General features: G+C 51.5%; 1 protein-coding gene across 3 annotated transcripts in view; it reads right to left on the reverse strand.

The window, feature by feature from the left end:
- The window catches only part of LOC133357400 (LIM and senescent cell antigen-like-containing domain protein 1), a 47,384-nt gene extending 30,428 nt beyond the window's left edge, over nt 1-16,956 (reverse strand). The window contains exon 1 of one of the 3 annotated variants that reach the window (XM_061575313.1): nt 16,832-16,956. In XM_061575313.1, the coding sequence (XP_061431297.1) occupies nt 16,832-16,842 (11 nt within the window). In that variant the 5' untranslated portion in view covers nt 16,843-16,956. Of the gene's footprint in view, nt 1-80; nt 190-16,160; nt 16,596-16,831 lie in introns of those variants that run through there. The other 2 variants (XM_061575312.1, XM_061575314.1) reach the window with 2 other exon arrangements.
- Between the last annotated feature and the right edge of the window lie 275 nt (nt 16,957-17,231).

Raw genomic sequence — 17,231 nt, forward strand, 5'->3', positions numbered from 1 at the left:
AATAATTGACCCACGAAAATATTGATAATATTCGAATCGCCGCGCATCCAACCCACCGCACACAAGGCCGCTCAACTCACAAGGGCGTGTCAGAGCCACACCACCAGCCCGCAGCAGCAGCAGCAGCCGCAGATACGTTGCCCAAGGCCCCTTGCTTCCTTGCAACGGTCCCAAGCTCACGAGCCAAGCCACAAGCTGCCTTGTGAGGAAGGCCAAATTGAGTAAAGTGTACTTAAGCCACCGAATAAATTAATAAAACACACCAACGCACACACACACGCTCGCATGCAGAGACACACCCTCCCCAACGCTATCTAATTATTGCACGTGTGAACGCACACGTACACGCAAAGATCCCCGTACAGCCTTAACAGACTGTAGGGGCAAGTGCTGTTAGCGCGCACACACGAAGGCCGGCACGGCACACGAGGGGGCGAGTGGTTAATACCACGCCCGGCCGTCACAGTACTGATGTTTACACAACACACCAGATACTCATTTTAGGCTGAGTTGACCTAGGGAAAGTCCAGAATCAGTTCGAATATTCCGCAATTATTGGTCGTGGCGAAAAATCGAACGCGGGCCGCCGGGTTTGTAGCGCAGTGTGCTAACCACCGTGCCACCACTCCCCACGCACAAACGCATAGACACAAAGACAAAGATCCCCCTGTAGCCTTAACAGACTTTTGGGGAAACTACTGTTAGACGAGGACATAGACACACAGACACACCGCACCATTGGCACAAAGCCTCAAACTCGCACCATCTTCCAATAACGACGCCTGGAAATTACTCATCAAGCTTTGTTTTTCTGGGACCCGTTTCATGACCAAGCCCTCTCACATCCCACAGCAGAAACGTGGAAACACGTTTACATAATTCACATTCCGCAGCCATATAATGTTTTAAAATGTACATGTTTATGTGCAGATATTTTCAAATGTACTGCATATGGCTTGCACAAGGGGGGAAAGGGCTCTGAACCCGGCGACCGGAGTTTGATTTTGTGCCACGGCTAACATCAGTGGTGAGTGATATCTGCACTGGTCTAGAGTTCTAATTCCCCCCCCCCCCCCCCAACTCGCAATGACCAGCGTGGTGAAGTATGCTCGAAATACCTCTACTGACCAGACATGGAGTGATAGGCGTACACCCATCAGTGGACTGACAAAGTATTATTATTTATCTTTCTTACCACAGGTGGTGTAATGGCGAGCACACCACTGGACATGACATCGAGGAGGTCGCTGGTTCAATTCCTGGCGCTGCAGTTGTATGTATGTTGAACTTCTTTCACACCGTACGTAGCCAACCGTGCTAATTGTACGTGCGGCGGAAGGACAACAAACCAAACACAGAAAGCGGTTCTAAAGAAATCAGTTGTCAATCTCGATTTAAAAGTGCATAGCTTCAGTGGCTTCCTAAATGACCCAATGGGTGCGAGTTTCTCGGATCCCTCATGCCCCACCTCTGCTGTCCACCCAGCGCTGTCAGTGACTGCACCGCAGTTAGTCGATCGGTGGGGTAAAGCATGGAACACGTCCACCTCTTGCAACACGTCCACCTCTTGCAACACGTTTGTTCAACGTGGACGAGTAGGCCAAATACCCTGCAGGGCAGGGGTCTGCAAACCTGCGTCTCCAGAGCCGCGTGCGGCACTTTAAAGGGCCGCTTCGTGAAGTTATTTATTAAGGAACTCACTGCCTCGTATTCGCGTGCGTCGCGGCTCTTGGAAATGTTTATGTACGTACGGTTGAACTTCTTTCGCACCGTACGTAGGCGACCGTGCTAATCGGAGGTCGCGAATTCGCGAAAGAAATTGTCTCTTCTTGTTATTTTGGCCGCCGACTGCCTGTTCTCGGGGTTCGCTGGGAGCAAGGGTCAGTCCGCCCAGCAGAGGTCCGTCCGGCCAGCGGCGATGATGCGGGCAAACAAATGAGCAGGGGCTGCGCCTTTGCTCGTTTTGTGGGTCGACAAAGTTCTTAGGACCCCCAGTTTTGGGCTGCGTGTGAGAAATACATTTCAGCACAATTTGGCCATCGCTTGAACCGGGGAGGGGGGAGGCATGGAGGGGATCTACACGAAAGAATTCCAGGAATGTCCGACAGGAATCTTGCATTCCAACAGCTAGGAGGTCCAGCGAAGGCCGTTTCGGCTTCCTTAAGATTCGTTCCAGATTTTTATAGAACCCTATGGGATACATTTTCTGAAATCAAAGAATGCCAAATCCAGGGCTTTTCTGAAGCATATCATCGTGATGTGTTGTAAATAAAAAATAAAAGTAATAAACAATCAGTCCACTGCCAGAATGAGGCTTCCCCTACACCGTGTCTTCATGGAGCAGATTTGACCATACTTCACTACTCTGGTTCACGTGGTTGGGTTGTTGTTTTTGTATTAAGGGGGCAGCGATGCCAGGAGCGCTTCAGATATCACTTGACAACGCTGTTAATTGGTGGCCACGAATCTAACTTCGATTGCCAGGTTCGGAGAAAAGTGTCCGCAGACAGACACAATGGGCAGTTCAGAGCAGAGGATGAGGCCTAATAGCTATAGTCGTGGGGTACGAGCCAAGCTACACAAAACGATACCATATCCAGAATCAGAATCTGTATTCATACCGGAGGAATCTGATGAGCTATAAAGCTCTTTTTCACAGATGTCCGGTATGGATGTTGAAAGGGAGAGGGTTGGGGAAACGCAGGGCCCAGGAAGGTTTTGGATGATAAAAATCGCCACCGATGTCACCGGCTAACCACTTTCACCGTCGCCGCTTCACGGCGCAGCGGTGTTTATCCACGGCCCCTTGGGAGAGGTCCACCACCGCCGCTTCATCCTCGCTGTGCCCGATGCATCAACAACGATTCACAGCCATTTTGTTCAATGCTGGACGAGGCCCTAGCTGCACGGTGGTCGTTGCTTGGCGTGGCCATACTTCACCACGCCGGTCAATGCGGGTTTGTGGAAAAGGGCTGCACTCAGAATCGGTCGGGATCATCACCCCCACCTCGAACTCGGGTCGCCGGGTTCGGAGCGCGGTGCGCGCGAACCACTCCGCCACGAGCGTGATGGAAGTGCCATGAAACAATTCTTGTACACGCCAAGGCGTGGGAGAGGCCATCAACCGGCAGGGGTCTGTAAATAGGTTAATGCAAGGCCTAGTGACAGTAAGCCTTTAAACACAGTGGTTGTGAGACGTGCTGGACGTGTCTCTGCCTGTGATGAAGCTTTCTGGAGTGGTCAGACTGGGATTGTAACCAGTCGGCTTCTCAATGTTGTCGTACATTTTTGCATCGATTACGATTGATGATCCCAATTGGCGATTCGCAGGTCACTTTTTCAGCATTTATGATGCTTTTGCCCAATGCCAGTTTACTAGGTGTGGTTTGTTTCAGCTATGGGAGAAAAATCCAGATAACCCCGGAGGAAACGCATGCAACAGAACAGGAGGAGAGATCGTACGAACTCCACAAATCAATGACCTTGTTGAATAAGTACATAATCAGAGTATCCATACACAGAAACTGGCATCGCTAAATATGATCACCGCTCGTTGTGCCGAATTCTGATCTGGCCCAAGGACTAAGACATTTTTGAGCCGAGGAATGATCGGCCAAGACATCGGGGATGAGAGGGTGACGAGGAGTGGGAAGGGAAGACAGGGAAAGAGAAGGAACAAGCAGGAAGAGCAACGTCTGTTTTCAGGGGGGGCGGTCGTGGGGAGAGAGAGGAGAGATTCAGAGTGGGCGTGACCGCACAGAAGTCACGTGATGTATGGAAATCTTGGGCTGGTTTACATATAGAGGTGAGAGGGGAGTGACTGATGCAAACTCTAAACATGTTCACGAAGGGCGTGGAAGCTGAAATCTGGTTCAAATAAAACTTAAAATCAATTGAACTATTTTTTATTTCCAGGTGAGGCCCACTGGAGCTACGTAGCTCTTTTTCAGAAGCGACCTGGCTATCACGTGGACATTTATAGCAGCCAAATACTCTAAACGCACGTTGGTTTTATCCCTCCACATTTAAAATCAGAGGACCCGAAGAAAAATTCACGCAACCACGGGGAGAGAGAGAGAGATAGACGCAAACTTCATGTATTTCAGGCGTCAGGGTTGTTCAGATAATCGTCACTGGTGTTGGCCCCGAGCGGGGATTAAACTCAGGTCGCTGCGTTGATAGCACAGAGCACTAACCGCTAAGCTACCGGTCTCCACCACACAGAGCGGATTACACACACACAGCGGATTACACACACACACACATAGCGGCTTACACACACACACAGACACACTACGGTTCATCATCTGTGGCCGGACCACACCCAGGAAGGACAGCGGCAACCCTGCTCCTGGGCTCGGGTGGGTTCAGGCAAAACTCGGCCTCCCCCCACCCTCCTCACCACGGAGGACAACGGGCGACACTGCGCCCGCTCTTACAGTGCTCGCTCAGTGTGCAGGAATTCCGTAATTACTGCACCAGAGATCGCCCGCCCACCCAGCCAGCCAGCCACCCACGCTCTCCTCCTCTCCTCCAGCGAGCCCTCCGTCGGCGGCGCACGGATGCCCGGTTTTCACGATCGATGCGAGCAGAGGTCCGCTTTGCCCAGGGGCGACCCACTGACAGCACCGGTGTGTACGGGGGTCTGCCGAATCCCCGTGCTTCTGGAAAAGCCCATGGGTCAAAAACTTTGGGTCGGTAACCGGGGTTGTTCCAACCGTTCTTATTTTACATTTCAGAATCGGGAGCCATGTTATTATGACACCCGGCAAAAAATGTAGTTGCCAGTTTTGCAACGTACAACAATCACCATCCACGTGCGCACAGCCCTGCGTGTGCGTCGTCCCGTATGTGAGCGCGACGATTGTACTGGCGGCATAGCGGCCTGCGACTTACGCGCAAGTCGTTTTCAGAGCGGCGTCCCGACTCGTAACCATTTGGGGTTGCATGGAATGCATTTACGTGCAGCTTATTTTGACTCAAAAAACGCATTCACCGCGACCCCAAGGAGCATTCAGTCATTTATTTGACAAAACGACGCGGGGCGGTGACGACGCGTTTTGCCGCTGGTCGCGCAGAACCATGCGCTTCGGATTAAGCGGCCGCCCTGGTTATCACTACGAGTGTATCGATCTTCATCACGCCTAGCGGCATCTGCTTCAACAATGGACGTCAGAAGATCCCGCGCAATGTAAATTGGCGAGAGTATAGGCCCTTGTGTGCCGGCGTGATCGTCCTCATTTTTTTTTACAATTGTGAAAAATTACCTCTGCATAATTACCCAATCGGAATAGACACATCAGTTAGTGGCCCCTGCCGTGAAAACTTGGCAGGACCCTCTTGAAAGAGTCTCATTGATTCTGAGGCTTTCCTTTGTAAACAAGAATAACAATAATAACATATAGAAAACATGGTTTTTATCCTGTTAAAACAGAAAACACTTTTTCGAAGGACCTCTACATTAATATTTGGGCTCATTGATTTCGTAAACAAATTTTATTTGACTAAATGGCACTCATGTTAATAAACAAGTCAACTGGTAAGAAAAGTCAGGGAGTGATCTGAAAAACTAAAAACTACTTTTTAAACAAAGCTGAACATAGCCATGGGCTCGAGTTGAGTAGTTTTTCGAAACTTTTGTATTTTTTAACGCAAATTTTTAGATTTTTTTACATCACCACGATGAGGAATTTGAGCACGAGCGTCTCACTTCCCTTGGTGACCCAATGCCAACGCAACAGCTTCTGGGGTCAGTCGGGCTCCAAGTGAGCCGAGCTGTCAAGAAGAGAACGGGTGAAGCAGCAGCAGCAGCAGCGGACACCGGGGTCAAGGTCACGAGATTGGTTTTGGCCAGGGGGGTGGGGGGGGTGGGGATCACCGAACCGGCCACTCGGGCCACCGTTCCGGCACACTTCCCACTGGCCGTGGGAACGACGCTGCCAAACGCCCCAGGCCACGTGTGCAACTACGGGGGTGGGGGGGGGGCTGCTCCCCCCTCCCTTGCGGCTCCTTCAGCTTCCGGTGTCATTCCACGGACCGCTCACACAGGAAGGCGTCGGATGCTTTTTCACAAAGAGGCATCCCATTTCACAGCCACCACTATCGCCACCACCGCCACCGCCGCCATGATGAAACGAAGCGGGTGGTGCGTGTGGAGCGGCGGCTGCTAAGCGCGAGGCGAGATCATTAACGGGGATTACAGATGACAAGAGGGCTGGAGCCTATTCCTTATAAGAAGAAACTGGCATTCTCTGGCCCGTCACGCTTGGACATTCCATTGCCCCTTTTTTCTGCTTTAAAAGGGCCCCACGCAGAACCGGGCAGACCTGGAGATAAATATTTAAAAATGTTGCTCGTGATCCCGGCTGGAAGGCAACCCATGTGTGCTGTCGTGTATAGAGTAGAAGGTAGGGGCGCAGCCGTGCAATCGATAGCTCACGCCACCGCTGGCAGAAAGGGGCCTCCACTAAAGCGTGTCTCTTAAGAGAAAACGCGTCTAGGTTAGGAGATTTCTTTGGCCTACTTTTCCACACTGACCGGATGTCCTGGAAGAAGTGGAAGTACCCACACTTTACCCCACCACCACCACACGTGAGCTACCGATCGACCGACTGTGGAGCACTCATACACACCGCTGGGTGGACACGGGCGGGGGAGGGAGATGGGATTTCGGGGAAAAACTTGCACCCTTGTTTCACCTGCAGTGCAGATAGAATTTGACCGGCGACCTCTGGATTCCAAGTCCAGTGTGCAAACCATTACACCTTGGAAGCATCCGAAGTTATATATAGTCGTGTGTGTGTGGTGTGCATAGATATAGTTTCCAACACCAGGAACAATTATCTGAACCGGTCCAGGGCTTTCCCTAGGTCGACTCAACCTCAAATGAGTAAAACTATGAAACTAAATTATTTTTTATTTTACCAGGTAAGGCCCACTGAGCTGTAAAGTCTTTTTTTCAGAAGTGACCTGGCCACAAATGATAGCTCAACGAAGCGACTTATCACGTGGTCATTTATAGCAGTCAAATACTCTAAACGCATTATTCTAAATGTGGAGGTAAAAACAGGAGGGAAAATCCACTCGACCACGGGGGGAGAGAGACACGCAAACTCCAAATAGACAGCAGCAGGCGTCAGCATGGATGGAACCCATGACCTCCTGCATACCAGGCGAGGTAGTCAACATCTTGCCTCGGCCCTGGAGCGGTGTGTAAACATTGCCACTGGGGAGACGATGGTGCCCGGGTGTCGTGCTGTCCAGCCATCCCTTCCTGTGACGTGCCGGCCTTCACGGTGCTACTCGCTAACAGCACTTGGCTCCTACAATCTGTTAAGGCTACACGGGTGATCTTTGTCTCTTGATAAAGAGTTGGGTGTATATAGTTTATATATAGTTGTGTGTGTATATAGTTGTGTGTGTGTATAAAGTGTCTTGGAACCAGACGTGGGCGTCAACCGGTTTCATTTGGCTCTAGTGTCACGCTTTTTAGAGTAGCCAAAGATTGAGGTTAAAAAAAAAACGACACCACATTTAGATTAAATCCTTTAAAAGCTGGAGACACAAATGTGTCTGGGCCTAGGTTCAACCGTTGCAACGCTACATCAACAAAACTATGACACAGATTTTTTTTGGGCAAATATTTTCGCCGTCACATTTCCTCCAGATGCAAACTTTCAAACCTCCTCTCCGCCACTGGAGGGAAGCCAAAGAAATCAACAATTTGGGTTTTTCAAAATGTTCTACGTACAATATAATCGTGGACTCAACTATGTACCAAAACATCCTGAGAAATTGACACCCGTCAATTCCTCAAGACCAACCTGAATATACCGAATTATTTTGATTATAGGACACTTACCCCCCCCCCCCCCTTCCCCTCTCTCTGTATTTAAAAGCAAAAGTTTGGGGTTCATCTAATAATCCGGTAACTGTGCGCCCGACTGACCAGATTTGTATAACTGTATTGACACCGGTCCACCGGGGTGTCTCTCTTAGTTTCCGGATCGTCTTATAATCCGGAGAAGGCTGCAGATGATATCAGAAGTTTGTACCTGTGGCACACCCCGGAAAGGGCAGTCGAGTCCATTGCCTAAAGAAGGGGCAGCAGACGGGGCAAGACCAGTGGGGCAGCGAAAAGATGCCAAGATGGAAGTCCCCAAATACAGGCACCTGGGGAACGGCTTGAGATGAGCAGCAGGAACAAAGAGCACTGGGCAGGAGGGGGGCCAAGGTGACGATGATGAGAGGGTTGATGACGATGATGATGAGAGGGTTGATGACGATGATGATGAGAGGGTTGATGATGATGATGAGAGGGTTGATGATGACGATGATGAGAGGGTTGATGACGATGAGAGGGTTGATGATGATGATGAGAGGGTTGATCATGATGATGAGAGGGTTGATCATGATGATGAGAGGGTTGATGATGATGATGAGAGGGTTGATCATGATGATGAGAGGGTTGATGACGATGATGAGAGCAGCAGCCCATACACCACGGGATGGGAATCACTGCTGGAACATCGCTGAGGCTACGGGCCTCTTACCCAGGGTTGCCTTTCTCTAGAGATCAATTCGTTTTCAGTTTTCGGAGCAGCGTCTTTTGGTTCTGGAGAACATCCAAATCCTCTTACATGCATTAACAAGGCCTACAGAGCTCGTCACACACACACCACACATAAAACGACACACACAAAACCGCACACACACCACAACACTGGCCATTGAGTGCCGCTGTAGTGGCCACGTCCACGGTTTGCGCTCCGCCCTGCCGGGCGGCTCAACAGGCCGCCCGTTCATCTGCAGCTGCAATTAGTGGGCGGTCGCATTCCCCCTGGCGGGGCGGCACGCGCTCCCCGCTCAAACGCCACCGGCTTTAGGGATCCGTTTAGGATTAAAACTAATTTTAATGCGGATACGTTTGGATTTTATATGACAATTTAAGGTTGGGTTTTTGTTATTGTTGGATAATTACCGTCGCTTTTTGCGTCAGTTTGTTGTACTTCACCCCCCCCCCCGCACCTCCGATTACCACGGTTGGCTACGTACGGTGTGAAAGAAGTTCAACATACATACATAGCACGTGGAGTGACACGAACGTCGTGCTAACAATAGTGACGTCACCCGGTGGTCACGTGACACCGCTTTTGGCGGGAAAAACACGGATTCCATAGAAGTGATGTCACGACAGTAGGAATTATACATAAACACTGGATTCTAAATAACTGTTCCACAATATAATGTTTTTACGATATGATAATTACAAGATAAAAATATGAAGATTATCACGATATCAGTTCCCTTCAACCTTGCAAATGTATTCAGCATTTAATCCTCTGGGTGTTGTGCCTTGCTGTACTTCAAGTAAGAATAAAAGATTGCTTTAATTCTCAAAACGCTGTTCACTCAACATAAGCCTGTTTAGAGGTATTTTCTATTGCAGCACAACAAATTATAATGCGTATAAACGCACACACCGTCCGAAAATTACATCATACAACCGGCATACTGTCAATTTATCCGAAAACACTAAACAAAGAGCTAACGCAATGAATATTAGCATTTATTTAACTTTAACGGTAATTTTTTGGGGTTTTTTGTTATTTCACTCTCCTTAATGAGACAGCATCACGTGCCTAAAAGGGATGTAACTGCAGGCTTAACCTGGACACGCCACGGTGGCTAGGAGATGTTAACTCCCTCGCCTGGTCTACACGAGGTCGTGGGTTCGATGCCGACCCTGACGCCTGCTGCTGCTGTGTATTTGGAGTCTGTGTGTCTCTCTCTCTCTGTGGTTGTGTGGATTTTTCTCGGGGTCCTCCGGTTTTTCCCCTCCACATTTAGAAACGTGCGTTAAACAGTATTTGGCTGCTATACATGTCCACGTGCTAAGCCACCACTTTGGTGAGCTGTCATTTGTGACAGCCAGGTGGCTTCTCAAAAAGAGCTGTACAGCTCCGTGGGCCTTACCTGGTAAGATACACAATAGTTTAGTAGTGTACATGGTGAGCTGATAGCTCCACGCACTGATCACGACCCACGCCTACTGATCAGATACCCACGCCCACACTACCCACCATCAAGTTTTGAGCACGAGGCAAGAAAGTTTACAACCGGCACGGAATCCACATTTTTGCCAATTCAAAATCACGACATTCCTCGCCAAGAGGTGACGTCTGGTAGCTTTTGACTCGAGGAGACGTTCACTGTGGCAGGTGCCACGAGCCAACCGAGAGGCAAGCAGCGTTGTTGGGAAACGCATAGAGCCACGTTGATGGCATGGGAAGGCAGCCACGGGGGCAGCGTTGTAAAACACAGACGCGATGTGCACGACGCCACCGATAACAGCAGGCCAGTCATGTACTGCTCGAGTCTCCCATTGTGATCGCCGGGTTCGTAACAAAAGCATCAATACGTCGATTCTTAGACTCGCGATGAGTCACATTCACGAAAAGTCACCTGCAATCACCGACGTCGTTAATATTTGTATGCAGGGCTGGTCGTGCGAACAGCGGGGAGATTTAGCACGGCGGAATGTTACCGTTTTTAGTGGCCTATCTGTCTCTCACCCAGCTGTTCTCTATCCACGGGGCCGCACCTCCCACACGAATGTCAGGGCTGCGGGGGCGCAGTCTGCGGCACGGAGACCGTGCAGGAGAAATGTAGCGTGTGCGCAAGGAAAGGCGAAAAAATACACCCTCGCACAACGCGAGACAAATGCCTTACTAGCACCGCACGGACTAGAAGCGTGGGCCTAACATCTGTGTGTGTGCGCAGTATTCCGGGGGGGCTTTGTGAATGGCTTTGGGGGGGCAGGAGGGAGCGGCCACCCCATAGCAAAAGGGGTTGAGAAGAATCGCCGTTGTGATCGCCTTGTCGTGCCGTGACCATGCAGGGCACGACGGAGTGCGTGCGGTGGGGCCGAGCCGCTGCCCGATGTGCCGAGAGTGCCGGGATTTGATTTATTAACGAGGGGGGCGGCTGCTGCGTGTCGCAGCGTTCCGCCCGCACCTAACCTAATTTAGCACTGCCCGCGGTTATTTCGGCAACAACATTTCCACGCATGAAGAAAAAAACCGGCCCAGCGGACATACGACCTGAACGGCATCCGCAGCCCACGGGGTGCTTGAATAAAAAAAAATTGGTGATTATAAACATTCTTTAGCAGTAAACGTGCAACGTTGGTTCAACATTGCGACGTGGTTGGAACAATTGGACCAACGTTGGCCCAACGACCCAACACTGACTCAACATTCTACGGTTACTGGGTTGTATTTGACAAAGTGCACTCCTTTACACTGGGCTATCTCTCGCGAGAGAGATTTACACGCAATAAGCAACTTGCACTACATGTCATCCCAAACATTTGAAAGGGCACCTCCAGTGGCAGCTGTCCCTGAAGTAAAAAACTAAACCATAGACCCTTTTTATTTTACCAGGTAAGGACCATTGAGCTATACATCTCTTTTTCAGAAGCGACCGAGCCACAAATGATAGCTCAAAGTAGATTATCACATGGAAATTTATAGCAGCCAAATACTCTTTAACACATGTTTCTAAATGTAGAGGGAAAAACAGGAAAACCCGAAAAAAAATCCACAAGACCACGGGGAGAACATGCAAACTCCAAATATAGTCATTAGGGTCGGGATCGAACTCACAACCTCTGCATACCAGGCGAGGTAGTTAACATTTCGCCACCGTGGCGGTAGTTTCCCAGGAGGCGGGCGATGATTGCCACGTGTAATCCCGATTGAGCACTTTGCAGGTAATTTTTCGAGTGTGGCCCAATTTGGACCGCGACACCTTCACACAATGGCCTCTCTCCGTCCACTATGAAGCGGACGGCGCTATTATACGGCTAACACATGGCCTGCCGGATTTGAATCGCGCGCCCATCCCCACGACGAGCGGTAAAAGTTGCTTTTTGCAGCCGGGGCCGCGTCGCCGCCGCCACCTCCCCCCGCGGCGGACGAAATGCGACGGCCGCTCGAGACGATCCGCCGACACTCGCGCGAGCATTCCCACGGCCGACAGCAACCAGACTCGAGCTTTACCGGGAAACTTTCGTTTTACGGCCTGGCCTGGCAAGTCTCAATTCTTGGCTCGGCTCAGGGAAGACGAGCTGCTCAGCCCAAAGAACGCGGGCTGCTTGGCCAAGGTGAATGTGACATGGAACGGTGAAGGCCGCCATGGGAAATCCGGGCTAAGCCCGCTTTGCCTTGGTATGTGAACCGAGCCAGCTCTGCGTTTAAGTGTCCATGGGAACGTGGCATCGAACCCGAAGCTTGGGCCTTGTTCATAAGCGGGGCCAAAGTTTAAAGTTTGCAGCCTCTTGCCAATCCAATGACTCGCCATGCCATGTGAAAGATCCTGGTTGATTCCGATTGGTGGAGGTGGTCAGGTAACTAAAAAAGAAACTAAACTTTTTTTTTTATTTTACCAGGTAGGGCCCACTGAGTTACATAGCAATTTTTTAGAAGCGACCTCGCCACAAATGATAGCTCAATGAAGTGGCTTATATCAGCAAAATACTCTCAACTGGAGGACCCGGAGAAAAATCCACTCGACCACGGGGAGAACATGTAGGTTTGCCACCTCTCCGAATAAGTGACACACTGTGTTCGGGCGGCAGAAATTGATTTGTGCCGATATCTGGTACCGGTGTTGCTCTGTTGAACAGTAAACTGCAGCACAGTTTTGATAATAGACCCAAGCTTTGTGTTCGATCTACAGTGGAAAAGGTGGTAACCCTACGGTGACAGCCGGTTCAAACGTCGACCGCCACCGATCTTAGCCGTGACAGGCGAACGGATCGGAGGTTGACGACGTGTAAACCGCGACACGGACGGCTACACGGACCACGACACGAACCACGACACGCCACCGCATCCCCACTAAACCCTCATCCGAATCTATGGGATGTATCATCCCGAGTCAGCTAGGTCACGTTTGCGTGAATCACCGCAGACATTCAAACAGGGGCCAGGCTAAACAAATTCGTAATACCCAGTTATTCGCCCACCAACTGGCACTCGTTCCAGACTAAACAATGACCGCCCACGCCTTATCCTGAGACTAAAATCACGTTCAATTACAAACATTACGAGTGTGTGGGTGTGCGTGCGTGGGGAGAGGACAAAAAAGAACACGTGTGTGTGTGCATATCCAGGTTGTGGGGAGCGGTGGTGTAGCGGTTAGCGCTACGCTGCACTACGAACCCGGCGACCCGAATTCGATTCCCGCTCACGGCCTACACCAGTGACGATTATGTGAACCGGTCATGGGCCTGCCCTCCCCCCTAGGTCGACTCCGCCTCAAATGAGTTCCTGGTGGTGTTGGCCACCCACCCCCTCGTGTGCCGTGCCGGCCTTCATAGGTGCTCGCGAACAGCACTTGCCCCAACAGTCTGTTCAGGCTATAAGGGGGATCTTTGTCTTTGCATATCCAGGTAAAGCGGGCCTTAATGCACCCGGGTAGTGTTTGTGCACTTTACAGGGCACGAGGAGTGCGCGGAGAGCTACGAGTGTGATGCTGCTTGTGCACAGGGGGGCCACGTCCCACTGTGGCACAGCGAAACTGCAGAATGAGGAAGGGCTTGCGCCTGTGATGATAAACGTACGTGAGGCAGTAACCCCACATGGCACGTTGTACTGTACTGTACATGTGTCAAATTTCCAGTGGGGGGGGATAAAATATATAAAAAGGCATCCACCAACCCGCATTGGTGAAGTATGGTCAAACAATCCCCCGTGACTGACAGCATTCATCCACTAATAGATTGGCAAATAACTGCAGATAATAATGATAACTGAACACGTAACGTGTGCTACTGCCTTAATGTTGTGTTATGCACTTTGGTATAACGAGCATTCATTTCACTCGCCGAGCCTCAAGACTCATTTTTTTCAGGAGGGTCCTGCCACGTCGAGATGTTTGACGACCTCCAACACAGAAACGAGCTCTTTGGCTTACTGTGGAAGGGAACAGGAGGGCCAGGTGGAAACCCACAACATACACGGGGAAAACGCTCGAAGCTCCGCACAGGTAAGGGTCAAGAATCTACCGCTGCTCTGCCATCTCCTAGGCTACATTAAAGTCCACGTTAACAACGCCTGGCAAACTCGAGGCCGTCTCTGATACAAGAAACATCATTAGCCAGGCAACAACACAGACTTCGCTTCTGAGATTTGGCCATATTGGGCACAACATTGAAGGGTGATTTTGGTCAGTAGGCAAAGTATGTCTAATACTGGATAGTAATTCATACGAGCCAGAACAGTCTGGAACAATGTTCCAGGAATTACTTTGGCGTCACAGTCACATCCTTCATCTCGCCATAGATTGTCCTCGTGGTGCTGCTGCTATGTGCAGGAATATAGGGTACAATAAAATAGTTTTTTTTTATATAGAGAGGCATACATCTATATTGTAATCTAGTGGTAGTGCCGTACGTCGAAGGTCACAGACTCAAAAACACAGCCTCAGAAGCGTTCGGCAAAACTCCCGAGTTTGTAAGGTGTCAGCCCTGGATAGAGTGCAGTTACAGGACGTGATGGTAACAGCCAGAAAGCCAGCATTGCGAGAGACCCGTACATGTTTTCTGGCCGCTACAGCGTACAAAGGCTGCCGCTGTTGTGTGTGTGTGTAACATAACAACAGGCCCCCTTTTGTGTGGGCTCAACGCAAGACATCTGCTTCTGGGGTTTGGGTGGCGAAAGCGAAACGGATTTCTGGCGTCTGGGGCACTCCGAGTGGAGCCAGACGGGGCCCACAAGTCCACAACTCCCAAGTGCGCCATCCTCCTCACGCGTTGTGTGGGTGGGTGGGTGTCCACGACTTTGAGTGAGTGAGTTGTGTTGGGGTGCGTTGTGTTGGGGTGCGTTGTGTTGGGGTGCGTTGTGTTGGGGTGCGTTGTGTTGGGGTGCGTTGTGTTGGGGTGCGTTGTGTTGGTGTGCGTTGTGTTGGGGTGCGTTGTGTTGGGGTGCGTTGTGTTGGTGTGCGTTGTGTTGGGGTGCGTTGTGTTGGTGTGCGTTGTGTTGGTGTGCGTTGTGTTGGTGTGCGTTGTGTTGGGGTGCGTTGTGTTGGTGTGCGTTGTGTTGGTGTGCGTTGTGTTGGGGTGCGTTGTGTTGGTGTGCGTTGTGTTGGTGTGCGTTGTGTTGGGGTGCGTTGTGTTGGGGTGCACCAACGGGATGTGGTCAACACGGGGGAGGGGAGACAAAGGCGGCCCGGCGTGGTGCTGGCCACCCACTCTCCCACTTGCTCTTGCAGTCTGCCAGGGCTACGCGGGCAGTCTTTGTCTCTGTGTGTGTGTCTGTGTGTGTACCCTTGTGTAGTACGAGTGTTGGGACGCATCAGTGTGTAGTCATATGGCAATGCTTGTATAGCACAAGTGCGTTTGTCTTTGATGTACCAGCATCGGTTTAGCAGTGTGTGTGTATCAGTGTGTGTGCACCACCAGTGTGTGTGTATCAGTGTGTGTGTCATTGTGTGTGTGTCAGTGTGTGTGTGTCAGTGTGTGTGCACCAGCAGTGTGTGTATCAGTGTGTGTGCACCACCAAGTATCTACTACTGAGTACGTACTACCGAGTGTGCACCACCAGTGTGTGCACCAGCAGTGTGTGTCAGTGTGTGTGTGTATCAGTGTGTATCTGTGTGTGTATCTGTGTGTGCACCACCAAGTATATATTACCAAGTATGCACCACAGAATGTGTACTACCGAGTGTGTCCCACAGAGTATACACCACAGAGTATCTACTACCGAGTGTGTACTACCGAGTGTGTACTACAGAGTATGCACCACAATGTGTACTACCGAGTGTGTACTATTGAGTATGTACTACAGAGCATCTACTACTGAGTGTGTACTACTGAGTATCTACTACTACCGAGTGTGTACTACCACCGAGTGTGTACTACCACCGAGTGTGTACTACTACCGAGTGTGTACTACCACCGAGTGTGTACTACCACCGAGTGTGTACTACCACCGAGTGTGTACTACCACCGAGTGTGTACTACCACCGAGTGTGTACTACTACCGAGTGTGTACTACCACCGAGTGTGTACTACCACCGAGTGTGTACTACTACTGAGTATCTACTACCACCGAGTGTGTACGAGGCCCGCCAGACGCGAGCAGCAGGAGACTCACAGCGACTCGGAGGTGAACTCGGGGGCGAGCTGCACGCCCAGCTCCAGAGCGACGCTCATGGCTGAGCAGGGGTCGGTCTACTCCACCTCGCACAGTCCACCTCGCACACCCACCACCACGCACACTCCACCACCTCGCACACTCCACCACGCGGACTCCACCACCTCGCACACTCCACCTCACACACTCCACCACCACGCAGACTCCACCGCCTCACACACTCCACCTCACACACTCCACCACCTCGCACACTCCACCTCACACACTCCACCACCACGCGGCGTCTCTCGAGTGACCACGGAGCGAGCCGAGTTGGTGGCGGCCGCGAGCGTGACCAGCAGCCTCGGGCTGAGCGCAGCTGCTGGGGGGCAGTGGAGAGCGGTGGGGCGCTCGCCTCGCTCGGCAACCCGGCGAGAAGAGTACCCTCCCCACCCCCCTCGATCCAAAACTCCGACCCCGCCCGCCACCAGCACCACCACCACCAGCCACCACCACCAACAACCACCCACACAACTCCTGCCGCTCCCCCTCCCCAAACTCTCAACAGACAGATTGTAACTCGGCTACACGAAGCGAGGATGTGGAAGTTGTATGAGGAGGAGGAGGGGGGGAGGTTGGTGGTTTGAAACAAACGGAATGGAGTGAGGAGGCTGCAAGACGACGCGACTCACCCTCCCGTCATCCCTGCCAGTGGCACGCCCCGCGCCCCGCGAGGCCCGCCGCTGGGGGGCGCCACCCGCACCACCCGGCGCGAGACGGAGGCGCCCTGACGTCACTTCCGCGGTGGATCAGCGGTGGGCGTGGCCATGTGCCGGGTGACGCCTCCCCAGCACGCCCCACACGAACACACGCCAACGTTGGGCCAACGTTGCTGACATCGGTTCCAACCACTGGCCAACGTTGGGTCAACGTTGGCTACATCGGCTCCAACCACATGCCAACGTTGGGACAACGTTGGTGACATCGGTTCCGACCACACGCCAACGTTGGGCCAACGTTGGTGACATCGGTTTCGACCACACGCCAACGTTGGGCCAACGTTGGTGACATCGGTTTCGACCACACGCCAAC

Source organism: Lethenteron reissneri, chromosome 58 (genome assembly GCF_015708825.2).
Source record: "Lethenteron reissneri isolate LAM-NWPU_2019-01 chromosome 58, ASM1570882v1, whole genome shotgun sequence".
NCBI classification, from domain to species: Eukaryota; Metazoa; Chordata; class Hyperoartia; order Petromyzontiformes; family Petromyzontidae; genus Lethenteron; species Lethenteron reissneri.